Source organism: Lepisosteus oculatus, chromosome 6 (assembly GCF_040954835.1).
Source record: "Lepisosteus oculatus isolate fLepOcu1 chromosome 6, fLepOcu1.hap2, whole genome shotgun sequence".
Lineage (NCBI taxonomy): Eukaryota > Metazoa > Chordata > Actinopteri > Semionotiformes > Lepisosteidae > Lepisosteus > Lepisosteus oculatus.
In genome coordinates, this window is record NC_090701.1 from 41,164,015 (window position 1) to 41,188,384 (window position 24,370).

A 24,370-nucleotide genomic window follows, 5' to 3' on the forward strand; every position below is an offset into this window, starting at 1 on the left:
ATATCATTCCAGCCATTTTCTAATCCCTTTATCCAGTCTTGGGTCACGGCGGAGCCGGAGCCTATCCCAGCAAGCAAAGGGCACAAGGCAGCATACAGCCTGGAATGCCAATTCATCTCAGGGCACATACAGACGCACGTTTTCCAAGTAGCCACCTAACCTACCAGGTATGTCTTTGGACTGTTTGAGGAAACAGCAAACAGAGCAAGAACATACCAACACCTCACATCCCAGGAATCAAACCCAGGGCCCCAGTGCTGCAAGGCAGCAATGCCAGTTAGCCACTGTGCCACTCGCCAATTAATATGGAATAAAAAATTGCAATCATAACTATAAGAATGTACAGTAACCCCACAAAAAGCCTTAAGGCTACAAAACAATATCTGCAAAATATATAAAGGAATGTATTAGTTGGTATGTTACTATAAACTTATAATAATTTAATTTCACTGATATTACAGAGAGCCATTTACAAAATATGCATTACTTTATTACTTTAAGGTACCCTTAAAAGTTTGTATAAGCTAACAAATGTTAAATTAGAAAAACTAATTTTAAAAATCTCCAGGTTTTGTTGACAAGAATTGTAGACGTAATGCAATATTATTTTATTCCTTTTTGAATGATATATCTGTCTAAGTACAGTACATTCAAATTATTTTTCTATTTAGTTTATTTCAAAAAGGATATCAAACATAGCACGTGATAGCACATCTCCTTAAGGAAAAGCATCTCTTCATGTCTGTCTACGGACCAATCCATTTGATTTATTTTTTAAATGTATCTATGGTGTAGATCTTTCAGGAACAGCATATTTTATTGTATTAATAATGTAAATATGTTATTTGTATTTTCCAAAATCAGAAAAAAGTAAGAAATAATTTAAAAATAAGTACTTTAATTAAACAAAGATGCATTACATATTACAATAAGAAGCGTACAGTGTCTCAAAAGGATTATGAATGGAATCAAAATTATTTTGAATTAGAGTCTTATTCTAATTTTGTTATAGTTGCATCCAAGCCAAGTTTGGATGGATAATAAAATTCTTATTTCTTTCTGGGTTTTAAAAAAAACGTAGATATCTTTCAAGGTTCATCAAAGCTTTTGTTTGCGGTTAGCTGGGCTCTGTTGAACCTGTATACCGATATTTTACAGAGATGGTTACTAATATTGTAAGGCAATATCTTATTTTAATTATTTTAGTGTCTTACTTTAATTGTGACATTCAATTGAAGACGCCTGTACAAACATTAAAATATCATGCTAACAACTTGTTCTCAGTGCTATTAATGTTAGAAAGAGCCCAGAAATAATGAATTGCGTAGCAGCAATAAATATTAAAGAAGTAAAAGAGAAAATTCTGCCCTGTCTGAGGGAATTTTACTAAGCCATAACTCAAATGAAAGGTAAGCCTTTTGACTGATGAATTCGGACAATTCAAAATAATTAAAGATCACAGGCTGTTTTGAATAAATGTTTTGCAGTCCGGCTACAGAAATCTATTTGGTGAGCAATGACTTTACTTTTGTCACAAAATGACCTGCACCCCTTGGTTAACTTCATAACAACTGCAATGCTCAACACTGCAACTTCAGTAAAAAGAAGAAGGAAGTTCTACAGAAACAATGAGGGTGGGCAGTAGCCTGAATTTTAAAGTATCTGTTAAATTGGTGGCTTCAGAAATTTTCATGTTTTAATGGCTTTTTTTTCCAAAATATTTGTGCAGTGCATTTATACAATAGAATCTATACTGTACTTCTAATACTGGGGAAACAAAACATTTACTCAATGGTTTCGTGCATCATTAATCCTTATTTGCGAGGACAAGATCAGCTGCGTCCTTCAATATTAATCATATGTGTTCTTTGCTGGGATGAAATTGATTACAAGGATCATAAACCTCTGCATAAGTGGAGCGGTGGCTCTGTGGCTTAGTGGCTGTGGCTGGAAGGTTGCCGGTTCAAATCCTGCAGCTGGCAGAGGAATCCTACTCCGTTGGGCCCCTGAGCAAGGCCCTTAACCCCAACTGCTCCAGGGGCCCTGTACAATAGCTGACCCTGTGCTCTGACCCCAAGGTTTTCTCCCTGTCTGTGTCTCATGGAGAGCAAGCTGGGGATGTGAAAAGATGAATTCCCAATGCAAGAAATTGTATAGGGCTGTTAATAAGATGTATAATGTGTAGATGTATAGTGACAACTTCACATACAAATTCCAATGCTCCTGCTCCACTTCAAAACCTTTCTGTTTTCTTCACTGTTCTGTTGATTATTTTCAAGCATCTACTGTATAAATCCAAAACACTATACTCAAGATCTGTCTTTTTTCTGCCCTGCATTGTGGGTGCTATACAGAAAGTGATGCCAGTCGGTCAGTAGTGACTCTTCTCAAAACGTGGTTCTGAAGGTGGACGTATTTGTTTTTAAACACAACGGTTTTCAGAATTAGCTCAATATATGACATCGAACAACTATTTCAATGATAGTGATTGTGAGGTTGGTGTTGCAATAAACCCTTGAGTATTTTGAGGCACAAATGGCTTTTCTCTATTTACATGCACATAACCCGATTTTAGCCTGTTCTGCATTTCACAATTAGCTCATTGTGCAATATGTTCCATAAACTTTTCTTCCCCAACTTTCCTTCAGATGAAACACGACTGTGGTCTACCATCCTGTGATGCAGAGTGTGAAGCTTTCACTGTTGTAAAATAAGACAGCAATAGGTTTGTTGCCTTGCAGTGCACTGATGTCCAGTTCTTGAGGAGAGCTGTGGCACAGCTTTAGGCCTTCTGCTAAAGCATGCTGTGACCTTCACCCCAATGAGCAGTGTTCTGGTAACAGATGGATAGGTACAGTATGTATGTTGTTTTTGTACTCAGCTTGTCTCGAAAGAAACTGTATGATGTGAAGCTGCAAATTCATTACAACGGCTCAGATGTCTATTATAGTTTATTCTCCTTTAAAAAAGAAGGTAAATTCAGTGTGTAGATACAGATAAAATGACTAAACAAACTACTCTGTTTTTGGATTATCACTTACATTTTGCTATAGTTAACAGTTAAATACATCAAGAGCTATAACCTTCAGTTCTTGATTTACATTCTATTGAATTTTGAGGATGAAACATACTTTTTGTGGAAAGACTAATGCATCACTTAATGATCAAATCGACTGTATCTTCTATTGCAGATATTAAGCCAAGAGATAATAAGACAAAGGCAACAGTGACATCTTCAAAAACGAATAGTGAAAGCAAGCAGTGAAATTGACTGTAATGGAGAAGAGCAATGAGCTGAGCAGGGTAACATATACAATTGTGTGATATTTAATTTATGCTTTTAGTTCGGTTCCTGGCAATACCTTCTTTTATGTGCACAATCAGATATTGCAGTACTGCACTGACCAGACTCTGTACACAGCTCCCTGATTGTGCAATCGTTATTTCCCTTTTCCATTTAGTTTTATTGTCTTGCTAGTTTCACAATCATTGTGTTGTTTTGTGACTCGCAATTATTATCTCTGCTTAATGGGGGTGTTTAGCCACAGCATTAAAACTTTTTTTCATTAAAATAAGATTTCTGGGAGCACTTTGTTCAATAATGATGCATGGTTCTGTGTCTGTTGCACCGCTGTCTGCATACAGTACAGTAGATTGCAATGTATAAGGTGAAGCTTATGTATTTTCCCTCAAAAGTTTCTAATACACTGCTTTGAAAAGGAGAAGGATTAACATAGAATGGCACAGCCAATATAACATGAGCCACTGTGAATCATGCTGAACATTTAAGTAAATTATTTGGTATGAGGGGCTGATACATTATGTTTTCTGAACAGGTTAGTCTATTAATTACTAGCTGTTTGAGTCTATTAATTACAAGCTGATTGGGTGGGATTGGGCCTTAACTTGAAGAATATGTACACTGTAATTTTCTTAGACTTTGCTCCTAGAAAAAAATCTAGATGAAATTAACTGGTCCTTAAGTTAAGGAGTATCTGGATACAATTTCTAAGTTTACAGACTCAAAATTATGAGTAAACACTTAAATTAACATCTAACTTATTTGTGTTACAGGTACAGGTATACACTGTAGGTAAATATACTGTAGTTCATGCCAATACCCAGACTTCATTCAAGAAATAACTATTCGAGATCATTGAATCGTTTTCCTGCTAACTGCCAAACAAGCTGGAGAGATGAATGGCCTGTTGTCATTTGTAACCTTTCTTAGGTTCTTATGATGAACACAAGCAGTATACAGATATATCAAGGCTTGTTGTACTTATTTGTAATAGCCACTAAATAGACTCCTTGATATAATGCACACCTATGTAAAGAATCTCAGAATATTTACTGTACGTTTCGTGTTATAGTTAAAGTAAAGTTGAGCTGGGAACAATTTAAAATCGCAGAGCTGTTGAAGTATGGATGCAGGAGTCAAACCTATGTGGTGAGTAACCTCACCATAACCAGTTTCCAGTTTGTGTAGTTTCTGCCAGGAAATGGGTTTATACAGGTTTAATGAACAACAATCTGTGCAAGAACCGACCTTGTGACTTTTTCACCACCTTTGACATAAGCCACAGATTTCCACTGCTGAGTGCTGGGGGGCACATTTTAATTACATAATCTAATGGTAAAAGAGGAAGAGATGTCTGAAACCATGCATCAGTTGTCAGCACCCTCACTGAAACAAGTCTAAATTCATGGTTTATTTAATACAGATCCCAGATAAAATGGAAGCCAAATTGTCTTTCACCAAAACATGAATGATTGTATATACTGTATATATTTGATATGAACGATCTGTATACAGTATGTGCACTCAACTGAATTAGTCATTTATTTGCAGAGCAATTAAGGCATCCAAGCTAGTGTTGTTCCTGTGAGGCTGAGATAACTGAGGCTGCATGGTAGTGAAAGTTCTGGGGAGCTGCGTTAGCCCAGCGCATGACTGTAAGCATACATTGCTGATTCATCCTCTTCAAAACTCTCCAGGAATACCTGCAGCTTCCAGAATCCCTGTTACACTTAGTTCTGTTTCTGTTTCATTGCTTAAAGTCTTGTCCATTTGCACTGATAAATAAAGGCAGAGCAGAAGCACAGTAATACTCCTGGGGAGTTTGTAACAGATTGAATCCAGAACATTCTCTTCAAGCTCTGACCTCCCATTTGGCATGCTCAAGATAAAAAACAGAAATCTGCAGATTTTTTTAAGGTATACATAGCGGGGGAAAAAAATGTTGTGCAGCATAAAATGGATCTATTTTTCTACTTTACGAAACAAAAAGAAATAGCTATGTATACACCAAGAGGTTTCGTGTTTTTGTCTCTGTTTTTGGCTCAGTTCATTGGTAAAAAAATGTCTGCAGATAGCTTACCTAATGATATGGAATATTGCAGAGATAATGAGTTCATTATGGACTGCAACAGCCATATAGCGTGGCTCATGAAATGCTGAAGGCACAGTCCGCACAGCATAGCAGAGATACACTCCCCACAAGAGGAAAATCAATTCAGCTGTTTCGGGAAACACAAACAGAAAATGGGTTGGCAACCAGTCTACAGTGAAATATATATAATAGATTTATATTAATTTTAATGCAAGGAATTACTAAACAAAAAATCTGATTTCATACAACATAAAAAATCTAACATAAATTCTAAGCATTATAAAGTGACAAGCAAATGTATATTAATATATTATAAGTGCTATGAAATGTATTTACACGTATTCCCTGGCCACTGAATGACTGAGTATAATAATAATAATAATACATTAAGTAAAACACACGTTAAACTAAGAGCAATCATTTGGTACAAGTGTTCCATTGTATATCTGTAGATTTATTATTGCAAGTTATACATTTATAGTCTTGCAACCATCTTAAAACATTTTCCATATAGGAAGATATCGTTTCCTGTTATCTCTACTCCTGTGTATTTTCGAAGATCTTGCATTATAATTGCTGATTAGACAACTTAGGAAGTAAACTGAAGGTGAATATAATATTATCCCTTAAAAAGGCTTCTGCATCACCTTGGCATTTGCATTTCTTCCAGAGTGTAATTTTGCTAATATTTTAGAAGGGACACAGTTGAATAGGTCTGATGCGACAGATGTTGTTTTCCCTGTTTAGGTTAATTGAAAAGAACATAAGTGTTGTGGGTGCCATACTGGGTAGTGCTGGGGCCCTGGGTTAAATTAAGGACCTGGGGTGCTGTCTGCATGGGGTTTGTTCGTTGTCCATGTGTTCATGTGGGTTTCTCCTCCAACCTTCTGGTGGTTTAATTGGTTTCTGGGAAAATTGGCCTTGGTGTGAAAGTGTGAGTGTCTGTATGTACAGTATGTGTGTGTGGGTATGGGTATATCCTGCTCCCCAGCGACTCTGTATTGGATAAAGTGGTTAGAAAATGGATGAATGGATGGATAAAGTTTTCTATAGTGTTTTTAAAGAAAAGTTAACTGAATGCTCAAAGTGTCAAGTGTTTCTTATTTATTGCTTTTCATTGCAACCAAGAGGTCTATGTCAGCCATGCTATAGTTTATTATAACTGCCTGTAAGCATTCTGTTAACATATTAATGATGTGATAAACAGTTATAAAAATCCCAGGCAGGGTAAGGATGGAATTAGGGGAACATTTCAGGTTATAATCAGGATTAGGGTTTTATTACACACGTTCAATGAATCTGAAATATTGATTATTAATTAATCAAGACCTTGTATACATGTATATTCTATAAAGCATTCTACAAATGCCATTCATAACACCTTACCTAAAGTATTTCGTATAATTTTCTAAAATATTTCTTAGGTGCCTTCTCACATGAAGATTTTTGGTCACATATGAGAAAAGAAAAAAACTGAATACATTAAATATTGCTTATACAGGAAGTGGGTTTTGTGGGATAACCAAAGTGTCCTGTTTCACTTTCAGTGTATTCTTATGAGACACGGCCACTGTGTAAGATTGTTAGTGTGGGACTCACATGTCCTGTGAGTTTAGTTTTTCAAGTTTGACCGACAGTAAAAAACAAAAACAGAATGTCTGAGCGTGGCTGACCAGGAGCTCCATGCATCACTGTCATCACTGCCTGCCAGTGATGACTGCCAGGATGTTGTGACTACAGACTCTGAGATCTAAGATCAGACTTTGAAATGCATTCTGTTTATTATATATAAACAGAATTGATAATACTGCATGTATACAGTAATATTGATATGTGCTTGGGCCAGTTTTACATGAGAAGAGTGAGCTGCAAAATATTTCTATATATATTGTATGTGTACGACAGGAAGGAAAAGACTACTTTAAAGCATTGCCTGCTCTGTGTCTTATTAATTTTCTATAACTCTTTTATATCAGTTTTGCTGAAACTATGCAATTCAGTAATTTCCTTATATACAGAAATATACATATACTATACAAATGTACGTGGTTGTTGCAAGATAGTTGGCCACTTCAAATAAATGAATTGTGAGAACCGTGGTCCACAGAGCACAGACAGTACATACTGTACAGATGGCCCACATTCCCAAGGATAATGACAGTACACATCATGTCACACTTATATCATCTGTGTGCACCAGGGGGCACTAACACCACTACTGTACATCACAAGGCACTAATAACATCAGTGTCCACCAGAGGACACAAACAGTGAGCGTAGTGCACAAAATCACCAAAATGGAAAACATTGCTAAAAAAAGACCACAGGGCCTGATATCACCAGCACATCTTCCAGCATTCTGACATCTGTAGAAGACATTGCTGAACACTTGCTCTTCACAAAAAGGAATCGCTCTAGTGCCGTGTTATTTCAGAAGCAATAATGAATGCACTAGAGGCACTGAAGTTAGATACATGGAGTACCACCATAAAGAAAGTAAGGTGTACAGTATGACAGCTTCCTAAACAATTACACGGATCTGGCATAAATCATCCTGCAAACAAAATCAACAGTGGGGCCTGATACCATTCTGCTGTATGAAATGCACAGAATTTGAAGGAGTAGTCTTTTTGATTACCTATATTATTTCAGGCTACTAAACTTCTCCATTACAGTGTGTGACACTCTCATCATCAGATTAAACCAGGGTCATTCCAGTGCAATCAGGTACTTTGATTTTCATTTTTCTTTGAAGTCTGTGTTACACACATGCTGTGCAAGAGCAGGATATGTACACTGTAATCATGCAACACAAATGTCACATTTCAGCCCTGCTCTACCCGGTACTGTACTGTAGCTCTCTTCCTGGGATAACAGGTTTAATCCTATATGTGCTCATTGGTTTTTTTTCCAAGCTAGAAAGAAAGAATTCAACTGTATTTAATTTTTATTAATTATACAAAACATCCATACTGTAGATGCCTGACAGAATAATGAATGCATGGCTGCAAAATACAATTTATTTGATTTTATTTACCTAAATAATTATATTTGTTCCCTCCAAATCTAGTCAGCCTGTATTACTGTACATTCCAAATTCTTCTTCTCACTGCTGCAAGTTAGGTAAGTCTCCAGGGGAGAAGGAAATGGAAACAATAAGCCTGGGACTAGTGCAATGGGAGTAAATATTGGGAATGCTGCTGCTCCCCTGTAGCCACCTGCTCAGACAAATATAAGAACACATAGGCAGGTCTGACACTTGTATAGCACTTTTCTGGACACTCCACTCAAACCACTTTACAGGTAATGGGGATCTAATCCACCACCACCAGTGTGCAGCCCCACCTGGATGATGCTCCAGTCTGCTCACACACCAGCTCTCAGTGGGGAGGAGAACAGAGTGATGAAGCCAGTTCAGAGAGGGGGATTATTAGGAGGCCATGATTGGTAAGGGCCAATGGGAAATTTTGCAAGGACACTAGGGTAACACCCCTACTCTTTTTGAGAAGCACCCTGGGATTTTTAATAACCACACAGAGTCAGGACCTCGGTTTTACATCTCATTCAGCGTCTTTTTTACAGTATAGTGTCCCCTTCACTGTACTGGGGCATGAAGACCCACACAGACCGCAGGGTTTAGCACCCCCTACTGGCCCCACTAACACCTCTTCCAGCAGCAGCCTTAGCTTTCCCAGGAGTAGCTCTTCCAGGTACTGACCAGGCTCACACCTGCTGAGCTCCAGGGGACTGCATGCTGCAGGCTGATATAGCTGCTGGCATGTTTAAAGATATTTAAATATATTGTTATATTAAATGCTAAATATTGTTAAATATTTTATATCTTACATACTAAATATATTAAAATATTTAGTTAAAAGAGTAGGACTGGAAATCAAGGGATGTAATGTTGAAATTGTACAATGCACTAGTCAGGCCTAATTTTGAATATTGTGTTCAGTTTTGGTCACCACGTTACATAAAAGACATGGCTGCTTTGGAAATAAATCTTGTATATTTCTGGGGCTTAAAGTAACAGTCTACACTGAGAGGTTAAACGAACAGGAACTATAGTCTTGAACAGAGACTAAGAGGGGGACTGATACAAGTATTCACAAGATTCAAGGACAGGAGTCACTTCTTTATACAATGAATTGTGAGAGTATGTAGCAAGCTACCCAGGCTTGTCGTTGAAGGGGATATTTGATACCTTCTTTTAAGAAATTACTGGAAGTGATCAGTAACTATTAACTACCAATTGAGCTAGATGGGTCAAAAGGCCCATTTCCAACTGTCCTTCTGTTCTTATTTTCATGGCTTTGCTATTTGTGTGAGACATACTATAAATCAGTTTAACATATAGACTGATATAGACTGATCAGACTGATATAACATATAGACTGATCAGGCATGTTATGCAGTAAGTGACCTGCAACTACTGTACATTCCAAATTCAGTCTGAAAGTCCCTCTCTACGGAAACATCTGTCACAATAAAACAGTACCCCCCACCTCCTTAATGTGAGAAAGCATACAGATTTTATATGTACAATAGTTAAATGTACAATACATGAATTGAGGTTTGGGTAGTTAAGTGCTGTATCTGTACTACACTCGGATGCTTATCATCAGCTAGGCTGCAGACCATAACTAGACATACTGTACAATTGATGCTTATTTTTATTATCATTATTTCCCCAGAAATCTTAATAGAGAAAATATACTCAACAATGCAATTTTATTTAGAAAAAAAAACACAAAATAAGACTCCTTATCAAGATAGGAAATAACCCCCTCTTCGGATAGTAATCTCAAGGCCCATGTTTCTCAATCATTGCATATAATTAAAGTCTGACTCTCTACATACTGAACAACTGCACTGACACAATCTTCTCCTGTTGTCATCATTCTCACCAGCCCTGATCACGGTGCAGCTAAAACTGTTTGCTTGTCTCAACAGATTCTGCTGCCTCTTCTTGAGGTTTCTCGTATCCCTCTCCTGTTCTGCGTGTCAAGACTAATTGTGCAGCTGTTCCTGTGAACAAGCAGCCGTGCCTATTTAGATGCACGCTTCATTCTTGCAATGAAACGTCTGGAATGTTATCGTGCTTTATTTTGTACGAGACCCGAAACGCTCAGTTCCCAGGCCGTCAGTAGAAGCAGTTTCTGTAATAACAGGTTTTTCCATCAACTCCCAAAACAAAACATAATTCACTATAATACAGAATATTACATGACAGTACTACTTGTGAATTCATTCTATTTGTATTGTTTACCAGGGGTCCACTGTTAAACAAGGGGTTTACCAGTGGACCCACTGGTACCAGGGGTCCACTATAATTACTACTATATGGAGCTGAATGCTTGGCAGTTGGAAAGAGGGAAGAGAACTTGATGAGAAGAACTGAAATGAGGATGTTGAGATGGATTCTGCAGATTTCAATGAAGGATAAGATCAGAAATGAAGAAATCCGTAGACGATGTAGGGTGGTGGATGTGGTTGAGAAGATGCGAGAGGCGAGGTTACGGTGGTATGGACATATCATGAGGAGGGATGTTGAGGAAGTAACAAAGAGGGTAATGGAATTTGAGATGGAAGGTAACAGAGGAAGAGGCAGGCCTAGAAAGAGATGGACAGATTGTGTGAGAAAAGATATGGAGGTATGTGAAGTGAGTGAGGAAGATGTGCTCGACAGAGACAAGTGGAGAAGAGCAACCAAAGCAGCTGACCCCAGGACAGTCTGGGACTAAGGCTGTGAAAAAGAAGAAGAAGAAGACCAGGGGTCCACTGCTAGGCCTTTCATACATTCAGCAACCTGTTTAGGTAAGTAGTGTAATGTATAAGCACATACTACTTGTATCAATTTTTCTGCTTATATCCTGTTCAGGTGTACACATTTTAAAAATCAGTACTGTGTAATAATAATTACAATAATAATAATAATAATAATAATAATAATAATAATTCACAACAAAATGTACAGGTGTCAGTGCGCTTATTTAAAGATTATTTATCTATAAGCAGGTGAAAGACATGAACATGCGGAAAACCTCTAATGTGCTGGGAATTTAATTAATACTGTACATCACCTAAACTAATTAATCCCTGACACACTGTTACTTTATTGATTGTTCTAGGATAAGACTTCTGGAGAATGCTTCTGTACTTAAAATTAATTAAGGAAGCTGACATATTTGAACAAACCATACAGTGTCTCCCCTCTGTACTTAGGGGGTATTTGTTATTTGGGGTCCAGCCTGGGAAAAAGAACCGCCTGGTACCGCGGCATCCAGGCTAGACTTCGTTACAAACGGTAAACCCAACCAGCATTTTTTCTTTTTGCTTTTGTTTCTTTTTTACGTTTCTTTATCGGTTTTCCCTAACCTCACACCGATGCCCCTGCCCCCTTTAGACGGGGCGTCGACTATGACGGTGCTCGCTGCGGCTCTTCCCACTCCCGCACTGTTACAGCTGGAAAAATACTTAAAAAAAAACGGAATTCGTGTTAGTTTCCAGCACGGAACCTACCAAGCGCCATCATGTAGTCCCAGCGGTCCAACAGACACATGCTGAACTGCAGGCCATCCGGAGTGTACCCCACATCAATGAGGGAGACGTCCCGGTCCAGGTTCTGGCAGACGGCGGAGGTCCAGGCCGCCAGGAACCAGCAGACGATGAGCAGGATGACGCCCAGCAACCGGAGCACTCTCCAGCTCGTCAGGTACGGGATTCTCTGGGCCGTCCGCGACAGGAACACCTTCAGGACCCTGCAACGTGACCAACAGAGCAGAGCTGCAGCACGCACTTTCTACTGGAGGACGGGGGACGGGGGAAGGGGCCGGGATAACGCGTGCATTGCAAGAAAGAGCTGAGAAAAACAAAAGGGAGAGCTTTATTATTAAAGGTAGAGAAGCCTACGGGTTTCTAAACACTCCTAAGACCTCTGTCATTCATGCAGTGGACATTTTTTAGGATTCGTAACAAGCCCTTTGCCAATAAGTCACCTTGATGAGGCTGTTGTATAATCTTACAAAGTGGAATGAATGTTGGAGATGGTAGAGTTTTGCTGAAGAATAAATATAAGAGTGCCACGAATGTAACTATTGTATACTCAGGATAAATGTTACTTGGGACTAAACCGACAAGATGTCACTACAGTGCTAGAGATGTTCGATGGGATGCCGCATCTGTGTTTTAAGTAGTAGTATATCACACCCTCTCGAACAGAAAATGACCCTTATAACAACTAATAACTGATTAAAATGAAGTTGTTTTGAAAAAGAAAGATAAAGTTGGAATAAAAAAGAAATCTGTTGCAAATCCATGTTGCTAAATGATTTTCTAATCTGTGTTACTGATAATATGGGTAATCTGTCTAACACCCCTTTCTTGAACCAGGGGTTTTACTGGCAAGTTTAAAGAGTCAGGAGTGCATGATGATCCTCCCTTTTTTTGTCATATGTTAATGTGTCCCCAACGTTTGTCCAGTAGAGTAAAAACCGTACGCACACATGGACAGTATGAGTAGGAACAGCGATAGATTGAAAAAAGTTGTAGAAAATTCCATCTCTTCCTATTTTTGTAAATTTGTTTTGCACTCCGTCCTCTCCCCACAGTGTGCTAACCTGAACTGTTTGGGGCCTCGTGAATAATTTAGCCACTTATGTAATGTAACAGAAAGCCCCTAAGAGGCCAAAACCTGCGGCAGTGAATCCAACAATGGGAAACTGATCATCGTTACCGTGCCGCTTAATCAGCCTTTGATCTGAATTTATAGCCTTCACGTACACGCATTAAACTGATAAAGGGTCCGCGGCCTCCTTTAATAATTGATCCTCGCGTGTGTTAACTTTAAACCCGCCCCGTTTCAGTGAAGATCACCCCTGAAGATATTCATCTTGCTCTCCTAATTAAGTATTTCATTAGCTCTTCTTGACATTTCTACCTGACACGAGCCCTCTGGCGGTTTTGTGTCCGTCATACCTACAGAGGCTGCTTCTCATTCTCTCTCATTGCGTCTTTGCAAATGGCCTGACCAACTTCAATCATTTTCCAAAGCCTTTCCTGCCGCCCATTGGCACTGGAGTCTTCTGCTGCACTTCCTACCTCATTTTGTTTGTTTCCTGCCTCAACTTGTCTGATCTGTTCGGGACGAAGTGTAATCAATTATTTCTGTTCCAATCTCAGCGCTCTTGGGTTTTTGCTCTTACTACATTCTCTGTGGGCATTTTTTGGTCATTCACAAACGGATGGCTGAGGATTTTAACTTCCTTAGAGTCTGCAAATGAGGTATTTTACAGGTATAGGGTACTGTACTGTATTTGTAAGTACAGGGTATTTAAATACAGTAGGTCTTTTGCAAATAACTGCAAACTATAATCTCATGGCAAGTAAATGGCAGATGTTCTGTACTTGACCAGTCCAAATACAGTGGTAGGAACAATTTTGTGAGATAGAGAAATAGAAAATGAACATTAAATTCAACCCCATGAGTAAGAATAAAACCCATAATTAATATATTTTTTTATTTTTCACTGTATTAGTATATTCTAAAGTACGATGTATGATGTAACACAACAATTTACATTTGCTCATTGAGGTACAGTGCCATATTTAATTCTTTAAATATGTAGGGATGTGAGCACAGTAAGCTGACTGTTTTTAGAGTCCTGCACTTTAAGGAGACATTTCAAACTTAAGGAAGAGGGCGACTTCTTTTTCTTTCAGTCTCCATCGGCTCCCCACACTCTGACGTCCTGACTGCCAGTTCAGGCATTCATTTAACTTGCTTGCAGAGGTGGACTCCAGCCTTCAGAGGCGAAACCCCTTAGAGAGTCTGATGAGCGGACCAACCTGTCCTGAGCTCTCACTGAGTTTTATTTTGGCTGTGTTACTGTTTTATGGCGTGGACTGATTTTATAGCTGGACACTTATGACGTTCACAAAGCCTCCGTTGTACTGAAAGATTTAATTGGCTATTCTGACGGCTGTGGCACCAGTGGGCACATCAGTCTTTTCTGAGCTGTGAAGTCTGTTTTGTTGAAGCGCACACCCTGCACATCACTCTTTACTTCCCTCCCTCTCTGTCTGTCTGTGTCAGGCTGGGGAACCGCTCAGTAAATAGTAATTGTGGGAATTGAATCCTCAGGGATATCCACAATAGGGGAAATCCAAGGCCAGGGTCTCTAGGCAAGTGAAGATTCAAATAACCAGGCGACAGGATAAGTATAAAGTTCCAAAGACATAATCCAGAAATCCAGGTCAGAATGCAGAGTGAATGCAGAGTGAATGCAGAGTGAATGCAGAGTGAATGCAGAGTGAATGCAGAGTGAATGCAGAGTGAATGCAGAGTGAATGCAGAGTGAATGCAGAGTGAATGCAGAGTGAATGCAGAGTGAATGCAGAGTGAATGCAGAGTGAATGCAGAGTGAATGCAGAGTGAATGCAGAGTGAATGCAGAGTTCAGGAGCTCAAGAAGTTGAAACCAATACTGAGCAAAGTTTGTAGCAAGAGCAGGGTTTAAGTATGCTTGAAGGGCTACTAGTCAAAAGGTGATTGGTTGGCCTATGCCTCTTCTGAGAGGTTGCGGTAGACACCAGAGGTTACATTGCCCTGTGGAGGCGGGATGCTGGGACTGTAACAATCTGCTGTCTTGAGTCCTGGGCCCTCTCAACTGCTGCTTCCAGAAAACACTCTCCTTCTCACAGGCCATTTTCATCATAGTTAATCTCGACAGAACTCCATGTAATTAGCACTCAGTGAAAACCAAAGAACATTTTCTCCAGTATGAATGTTTCCATTCTGTTGTGTTCTTTTCATTTTCTGGGTACTGAGTAAGTACAGTCTTTTCAAATTTTCCAAACTAACTAAATGCAGTGCGTGGTAAATAGAAAAAAGTGATGCAGCATGTTCTTTCACATTTCACATTCTGATGCCTACAGAATGACTGCAATTCTGGTAAAAGGCCTTTAAAAAGTCAGCTGCGTTTTATTTCTGAGCTACCAATGATGGCGTTTAACATTAAGAATCCTTTGTTGTTCTTCACTGGCAGCTGACCTTTGATGTCAGGCTTTATAGATGAGCTCACGATAAACAAAGATGTACCTGTATAACTTGAGAGTTATGGTCCCATAAACTGTAGCAAAACCCAAAAGACGAACCCATCGTAGAAGAATGCAGCGGAATACACTCGGCTGAAAGTATAAAATGATAACCTAAAAAAGACAGAAAACACTTTTAGAACAATTTTAGATTTTTTTTCAATGCCTAAAAATATACACATTTCCAGTAAGTACAAATGCAAACATTACTTCAGCTACATTTTACTCCACTGTAAAATATTCAGCTGGTGTTAAAGTTCACCTTTCCTTATTTTTGTAGAAAATCATCAGAGAATCAGTCAATCATTCAAACCGCAATTAACTTCTTTAACAAATCGAAATAATTTCCTTAAATCAGGCTGTCTTACCACGAACAGATTAACGCCATGTAAGGACAGTCATTCAATAAATTAAAGGCATTAATGTAAACAATTCAGTGTAAAATAAAAAAATAACACCTCACTTTTGGTATGAAAATATACCATGGTTTATCATAAATAATATTCCATCAAAACCTATAACAAGTTAATGGGGGGAAATACATCAAAATTTAATTATAAAACACATTTAGAAACAAAACATTTCACAAAATAGCATGTCTGTAGCATTCATATGCTACAGTATATGAATTTGTACACTTGTCAACTGCGAATCTGTAAGGCGTAGTTACGTAGTTAAAGTACTACACAACATGTACTGAGATGAATAAATATCCCAAAAACAAAAAAAATCTAGAATACAAATACATATAATTTATAGATTTTGAAAACTTTCAATCTGTTTTGTTTAAAAAAACATTCTAAAGATACAATAAATACCCTTCTTGTAAAAGAAGCAAGAATTGAGGACTTTGACTCAGATCTTGAAGACACTGTGTGTTTTCAGTGATGGGGATTTATAAATAGTTGTTACTGCATGTGGGCAATTTCGTTTCATGACATGGAAAACACTGAAATGTAATCCTGCATCAGCAAAGATTGGCAAAAAAGTGCATGTGTGATTCCAGAGAATAAATGCCTTAACTGAAGCCTTCTTCTGCACCATTTCCTCATCCATGTGTTGTGTTGCTGGTTTTGCCTTTGTGCTTGGTTTTGTTTCCTAGTCTCGGAAGGCTTCTGAATCTGAATCTGTCATGTTCCTCAGCGTGTTCTGGATGTTCAATGTGCTGTTTACTATCGACGTCATTTTTGGCCACAGGGACAATAATTACTGGGTCATTGCCTTCCCTAGCTATCTGCCTGTGCACTCTGTGGATAAGGGATCAGTCACCTCAGCTCAAGGGAAACAGCGAAATGATGTTGTCTCACAGTCCCTGCTGCAAATCTCTGTTGCACATCTCACTTTACATCTCACAGATGCAAAGATCCCATGGGGACTCAACACCTTCTATTGTGCTGGATCAGCTTTTCTGTCAGGTAATAGTATAAAGGGCAAAGTGAAGAATTATCAGTCCTTATACATGGTATGTGGCCCGACTAGCTCTGCTGGTAGAGCATGAGACTCATAATCTCAGGGTACTGGGTTTGTGTCCCACGTCAGGCGCAAGGTTCTCTAATAACCCATACTGGGCAGCAGCAGTGTGGGACAGTGTTGATGGCGGAGGATCACGTTTCCGTGACAACAGAAACAACACTCGCACTCTCTGTGCGGAACAAAGGCCTGGCAATCAACTTCCATGTCTTGCCATGAAAACTCTATGGATAGTGACGGGGGAACCATCCACAGGGTCGCCATGAGTCGACACTGACTTGATGGCACTCATCCCATCCCATACATGGTAGTACGTTTGGTCTTCCAAGTACCAGGGGCTGTTCAAAGATAATACTGCTTACACTGAAAGGATGATCCCAGTCAGAGTCCCCAGGAGTTTTGAGGTGCTTTTCATGTACATTTTGTTCAATGTTTTAAACTGGAGTGTAACCAAGTTCAATAACCCTGTAGACCCCTCTGGAAGTTTTTCCAGGTTTTCTTCCAGATTTTGATGCACCAGAAAAGCCATAAAGATAGAACGGTTATTGTTCATTGTCACCTTTCAAGTATAATTAAAATCAAGTCCATGGCATTCCAGTGCAGTCATAGGTGTCACGATCGCAAACCCCTCCTCTTAAGGGCGCTCCAGCCCTTCCTAGTTCTCCCTCATTCTCCGCACCTGTTCCTTATTCCAGCCCCTTTTCAGTTCCCCCTTAAAAGCCAGACGCAGGCGATAATCGGGGCTCTACATTGATTCCTGTATCATGCGAGCCCGGGTCCTGATGCGTCTGGCTCCGTTATGCTTTTAACTTTCTGCTCCTGTTCCCGTTCCCCCTGGTTGTCCCGCCCCGGTTCCTGTTTTTAATCTCCCGTTCCGGATGGATCGCCTGGCCTGGACTCATGTTCGTTTTTGGATTCCCCGTTTGGACTTCTTCCTGGATTGTTTGCCCTGGACTCACTCCCCCTGGACACCTGCGCACTTTGGACACGCCCCCCCCCGTATTCATTCCCAATTCCTGCATGACTTTATCCTATTGTTTCCTCACTCCACCCCGGATTGTGTCGTCTGCATAGGGTCTGAAAAGAACTGTTCTTGACAATAGGTGAGTGAACAGTGACTGTCAAAACTGTGTGACCAGAATTCTGCAGAGAACAGCGAGACGTTCAGAGAGTGCAGCATTCATATTATCTAACAGTGGAAAAAGCACTTGAAACTGTTGTTGGAGAACAGATATCTGATAATTGCTAAAGAAATGAACATCTGTGGTTCTGCCGCACATAAGCAATCTAAACATCTGGCACCAATTTGCAGCGCTCAACCAGGAAATATTCAGTTTCTCTAATCAAACAGAGCTGCTCATAGCTACAGTAGATTCAGACTAGCTTCAAGGCCATACACATATACAAGGTATTTTCTATTTGAAGTGCCAATTGCTTAGCACTAATTAACTTTAGCTTGCTGAAAATAAAGCCCTCACTCGGTGGTATTTCCATTCCACAAGTCTTTCCCAGAGAAATGGAAATTAAACCATCGCATTCGTAATGCAAGAAATCAAGTTAATGTACTATAATTTATCCCTACTTTTCGGTGAGGAATTAGAAAGGTTTCTCCCTGTAATACCTGTTAGTAGTTAGTTGATCCAAGGACCTCTTCCAGATAGAAGCCAGGATAGAGCCTCAGCAATATACAGTAAAGTAGCAGGGCAACTTGTCCTATACTCATTACTCGTACTCCCACAGCAATTAATTGTCCCTATTCTTGTTTTGTTTGCTATTTCACTTCGTAATGGTCTTTTATTCAGATGAAGATTAGTAAAGTGAAGGGGATCAATTTACTGTAGTCACGCCTGACCAAATGGCTGCATTTTGCAAACACGCAAGACTAAACTTGCAATCAAAGAAGATATGAATATCCATTGATTAGTACTTGGACCTAATAAGAAAACCAAGCTATGAAACCAAGTGACCTACTAGAAATTAAACTAATCTCTGAGATGACAGGGAGATTGTTTCCAGTGAATTTCATTAATTGTGCAAGTTTACTTCGTGGCACGACGAGCAAACAAAAGTGAAATTGTATGTTGTATGGTACAGTAAAAACCATCACTGACACAAACAATGTAGGGAATGAAGCCAAATGAAACTTTGTAAGTCATGACAAACAAATAAAAGATAATTTTAATCAAATTAAAGAAGACCATCTGAAGCCAAATAATTATCAGTGCTTTGCAGATATTTGACAGATTCACAAAAGGATTTATCGTTAATCCGATTATCACAGATATGAATATTTTCCCAAGGCAAATAATATGCAGGCATCCATTTATTTTCTCTCAATAGGTTTTATATCAGCCTGGGGTTTGAAACAAGCCTGTGGGGACCAAAAGTCTTTCTTCAAGCATTTGAATGCATATACAATACCAGGAGTGTTCAAGCATGGCTTTGTGTCTGACGTAACATGACAGAGCTACTGCACAAAGACATCTGGAGTCAGTGAAGTTTAGCTTGAATTGATGTCTTCTTATTTCAATCGTTTTAGTGAAATGTAGGAAGTTCTGTAAGAGAGAGGTTCATTTTTATTGTTATGTAAAACAATTTCTGTGGCATGGTAGATGTAATTAAAAAAAACTTTTCAGGGATTTCTGTGCTTTCCATAAAACAGTATAGAGTGATTTGAAAAACTTTCAACTACTGTACATTTCTAGTGCTCTCGAGTTTCACTTTTAATAGTTTGGAATGACAAGTTTTCCAAAGACAATGCTTTCATCCATCAGAAAACTGCTTTTAATACGTTTGAAACTGCTTTAAAAGTATGATAAAAAATCCGGAACAAGTAGAATATAAAAAGAACAAAGACTAAAACCGGAAACGAAAAAATGTACAGTATTTTGAGGTGTTTTGTTCCCTTTTTTATTTTTTAGGAACTTAAGCTCAAATTTTGTTTCTTTGCTACAAATGCCTGTTTGTGAAATAAGAACCCAGTCACAACTTAAGCAACTTTGGTGATGAGCATGTTTTCTGTCAGTAATGATTTGTTAAATATTTCTGAAAATCTACAGTACATCAAAGAGGTTGGGAAATGTGATGTAATCTGTTCAATTTGTTTAATTTAAAAATCATGATTTTTAAGATGTACTGTAAATGGTAAAAAAGAAACATACTTCCATCTGACATACAGGTACCGTATATTAAACTTGCAATTGAAAGATGCCATTGCCTACAGAAAACACTGCTGGTGTGATGGGTGTCCACAGGCCTAATCTGCAATTCCTTGTACTGATTAATCATTTCACAAAAATTTAGGCCTAATGCTTAACATTTTATAGAACTGGCAGAAGAAAAAGTGTAAAGCAACTTTAAAGATTTGGCTTTAAGGTCAAAAAAGTACTACTGGGTCATTTTGCAGCAAATATCTATTGAAAAACATTTTCAGTGATTCATTCCTCAATACTCACAAACTGATCTTGGACTGTCAGCTTTAGTCTGTTCAGTAGCATTTCCCCATAATCTTTGGCATTATGGGTTCCATAACAAAGTGCAGGACACGTACTGTACTATTAAGCTTGAGATGCATCCCCTCACTCTATGAACTAGTGAGGTGATAATTATGTGCAAATAAGGGTAAAGAACTTATTTCATCCTCCACAGCACATAAAGAAACAAATGAAGGGGAAAAGACTGAATATTAAGCACAGCAGTATCTATTTCTAACTGCAGCTGGGAGCTGAAATCTTTTTTCAAATGCAGCTACAAACGCAGGATCAAAGCGTTTTCCCCTAAGAACGTTGGTCTTTATGAAACATACCCTTTCCTGCTGGGTTCCTTACAACATATTAAAACTGGTGAGGCTTTCTTGGCCTTCTCTTTGAAAAGTTATTGTACAGAAGGGCATGTGAACAGACAGAAGCTGAACAGAAATAACCAGCATTGTCCTTTAAGCAAATTCCTTGTCAGTACTGAGTGTTGGGTGTTGCGCTAGCTCCCGTGACTGGAGGAATTACTCTACCTCTGTGACAGGATATCGATATCAGCACAGCTATTACCAAGACTTGCACATCGTTTTTAATGTTGTCTGTCTTTTGTTTGCGCACCTCTGCACAGAAAGTCAGATCATTCAGTTCAATTAAAATCATTTAGTCATAAGGTGACTTACCAATTTTTTTTTCAATATTAGGTGTGCTGCTTATAACAAAAATGGTTCTAACTGTCTCACACCAACCAATTATCCTTCTTTCAAGAAAGGTGGTGCAACATACTGTACAAGCGCCCTCTGAGTATGCACTGGCAAGTTGTCTCACTCCCAATAAGGCCCTCAGTTCTGACAGCACCAGTTGATCCTGCCTATCTCCTGACTAGCCCCGATGCTGGTCTGCCCTGGCTGCTTGTGGGTGGTCCTCGAAGACAACTGGACAGAGGCAAAGTCCGTGTGCAAACAGAAACCACACATTTAACAGGGACAAAGGGGCCGTTTGATGAGTTTTGACATACCGCTGGTATGAGAAAAGGTGAGTTAGAAACAAAAATGTCAAAGAGGAAAAAAAACCAGGGCAGACACAAATTTCACATTATTAATCTAAGGCACTACTACTATAGTGTTGTAAATACTTGAGGTGCACAATCACAATTTGAGAAGTAATGTGAGACAGCAGGCTAAATATGCAAGAGCACAGAGCCATGTTGTCACATGGCAAAGCTAACCTTTAATTCTTTAATTCATCTGTTGGCAATTGACATAAGTCAATGTGGGATTGTACATCACTCACTCTGTATTGGTTTCCTATTGTGTTAACACCTGGCTATCTGTAAAGGCATTTTCTGTGAACATTTATACTGATGTTGATGTCAGATAGTAGCTTCACCAGCAAGGCTATAATAAAAAGAAACTATATTCAAGTGACATGTCAAATAATAAGGTAACCTTTTCAGTCAGATTATTCAGTAAACGTTTTTTCAAAAACTTTGTAGTGTGGAATCTTTAGCTTGGCGCTTTTTTAACTGGAATTTGCCCATTACATTAACGATTCAAACATCATTGCTTCTCTGTGACTTCTGGAATTTTATTTTTATCTCAGGCTGTCATAAAGCTTCTAAGCCCAGCAAAGTAAAAATAAAAATCAGTAACTATTTAGCTACAGGTACAGTACACTGTCAAGGCAGAAGAAGCCCTTTGAAGATACCTGGTTTTCTTCTAACCTGCCCAGAGAAGTGATACCATGTGCCACAAATTCGTTGCTCAGCTTCACTTCGTTAACCTTTCTGCTTTTCAAAATGTTACTGGCAAACACTCTCATTTGCTTAGAAGTGCAAATGTACCATTGATTTTTTTTTATTTTATTTTTATTCTCAAATCTCTGCCTAGGAGTTGTTCTGTGATCAAACACAATAACCCAGCTAATGAAGCAAACCTGCTACATCCTCCAAAATAAATAATACTGGCAGCATAGTAATGCCGGGCTTGGCTTGACTGGGGCTCTTTGTGGAGTGTTCAGCCCCTGTAGCTTGTGAACCCAAAAAACCTCAGCAGAGAAAACAAGTTGAGGTTGATTTATCTCTTTGTGCCACAGTGCACCCGGCTGATCCAACGCTTGGTCAAACCAGATTAAGTTTGCTCAGAACAGACCTTCAGGCCAAAGCAGCTTGGCAAGATGCCCTGATTGGTCTCTATAGCCGAACAGAGGATCTGGCCAGGATGTCTAATCAGAAGATTCATATTTGCTTTTAGTGTGCCCTCTGTGCAAATTGGGAATGGCATTCAGTTGATGCTGAAATTGGTCCTTTAATTTAGAGAAAAAAGGCTGACAATTGGAGACTATCAATATAAAAAAGGCCTATGCTTTCTTAGATTGTCTACAGACAGTTGGTGTAAGGAAGATGTAACAGTTAATAAATGAAAGAATACTGTATTTCAACATATTTACAAAACAGGCCCTCACACAATGCTGTGATGATGACAGCTCTCAGTGGGAATAAACACACTGGCTAAAATAGAATGCAAGCTAACGACATTCAACATGGTAAAATAAGCACATGAATATTTTACAGGAGAAACAATATTTTTAGGTAGTGGGGAAAGTAGGAATTGGATGGTGATACTGCGGTCTTGAGGTTTGCCATATTGACTTCATTCAGGCGGCTTTGGAGCGGGTCTGGGAAAGCACTGTTTCGACAATGAATCGTAAAGAAGCAAAAAAAATCACAGGAAGTATTTTTCCATTCATTATCGTTAACTCTTGGTATGGAAGAATAGGGCACAGGGCCAGGCTACACCCTGGAAAGGATCGGCAGCCAACGGCAGCAGAATAATTTTTGTCATGGAAAATCCTGGACCTTCTGCCTGGTACACTCCTGACAAAATGCACATTGGGATTTTTTTCTTTTGCTTGCATTATTAAAGCTTCTTCCACTGCACTGCCCAATTCACTCCCCACATACAAGAACTAAAAGGTTTTCTGAAAACAGAGGCCTCTGATGGCTGGCCCTGGAACACTGTCACGAATCCTGTACATAATGTTCATTCTTGTATCTGCAAAGGAATTCATACAGACCTAATAAACTGGCGCAGATTCGTTTTCCAAAGCGCTGTAGTAAAAAGTGAACTATCCATCTCATCCAAAATGCAAACTCGACATCTTTAGCATTAAACATAATCAATATATTTTCAGTGGAGACAGCATATTGGGTGAGTCATTTCACCTATCTGAATAATAACACTGTGTATCTTTTTTTCTGCTCAACAAAACCACATCCCTAACCCGCTGAAATATATCTTCAGCAGGTACCTGCGAGTCACACAGATTTTTCATTTCTCCAGCCTCACTGTCTGTCAGTGGCCTTGTCAAGAGGAAGTGTGAGCATGTGAACCGAGGTTGAGAACGAGACTTTAATAGAACATACTCATGTACCACCTGCAGTCTCTGGGGCATCATCAGCTGAAAGCCTGTGAATCTAGGGCATTGTCTTTCCTATCCATGAGGTCATCGTCTACTCCAGTCCCGGATCACTGCTGGTGTTCTCAGTCTTTCCTCTGAGAGAAGGCAAGCATTTAACAATCTATCCCTCTGCCTTGATGAACTGTTCATTTTTTGCTGATTAATTTGCTGATAACTTTTCATCCACATTTGAGTAAAATTTGTAGCTTTTGCAACCCTGCATCCAAGCTAAAAGTTGTCACGGTCGACATCCGTCCCCTAGAGGGCGCTCCACTACTTTCTTGTCCCTAGCTCCTTGTGATTGTTTGTCCCCCCCGTTGTGTCTTGTTTGTCCCTCTGTTTAATCCTAGAGCCTCCAATGCTCAGGGCTCAGCTTTAGCATATGGGCATCATGAGGGCATAGGCCTCATTCCCAACATTTCCCGTAACATAAACCCTTGTTTGTTTTCACCGTAGCACGTCTCCCTTTCCTCCAGACTCT

The 24,370-nt window shown here is 39.2% G+C and overlaps 1 protein-coding gene across 2 annotated transcripts in view; it reads right to left on the reverse strand.

Annotated features, from left to right (window-relative positions):
• gpr158a (G protein-coupled receptor 158a) overlaps positions 1–24,370 on the reverse strand; it is a 128,137-nt gene that overhangs the window by 12,181 nt on the left and 91,586 nt on the right. For both annotated transcript variants that reach the window (XM_006634128.3, XM_015354046.2), the window contains exons 6-8: positions 15,495–15,604; positions 11,919–12,157; positions 5,382–5,520 (exon numbers count right to left, since the gene is read on the reverse strand). In XM_006634128.3, coding sequence (XP_006634191.2) covers positions 5,382–5,520; positions 11,919–12,157; positions 15,495–15,604 — 488 coding nt within the window. The remainder of the gene's footprint in view (positions 1–5,381; positions 5,521–11,918; positions 12,158–15,494; positions 15,605–24,370) is intronic.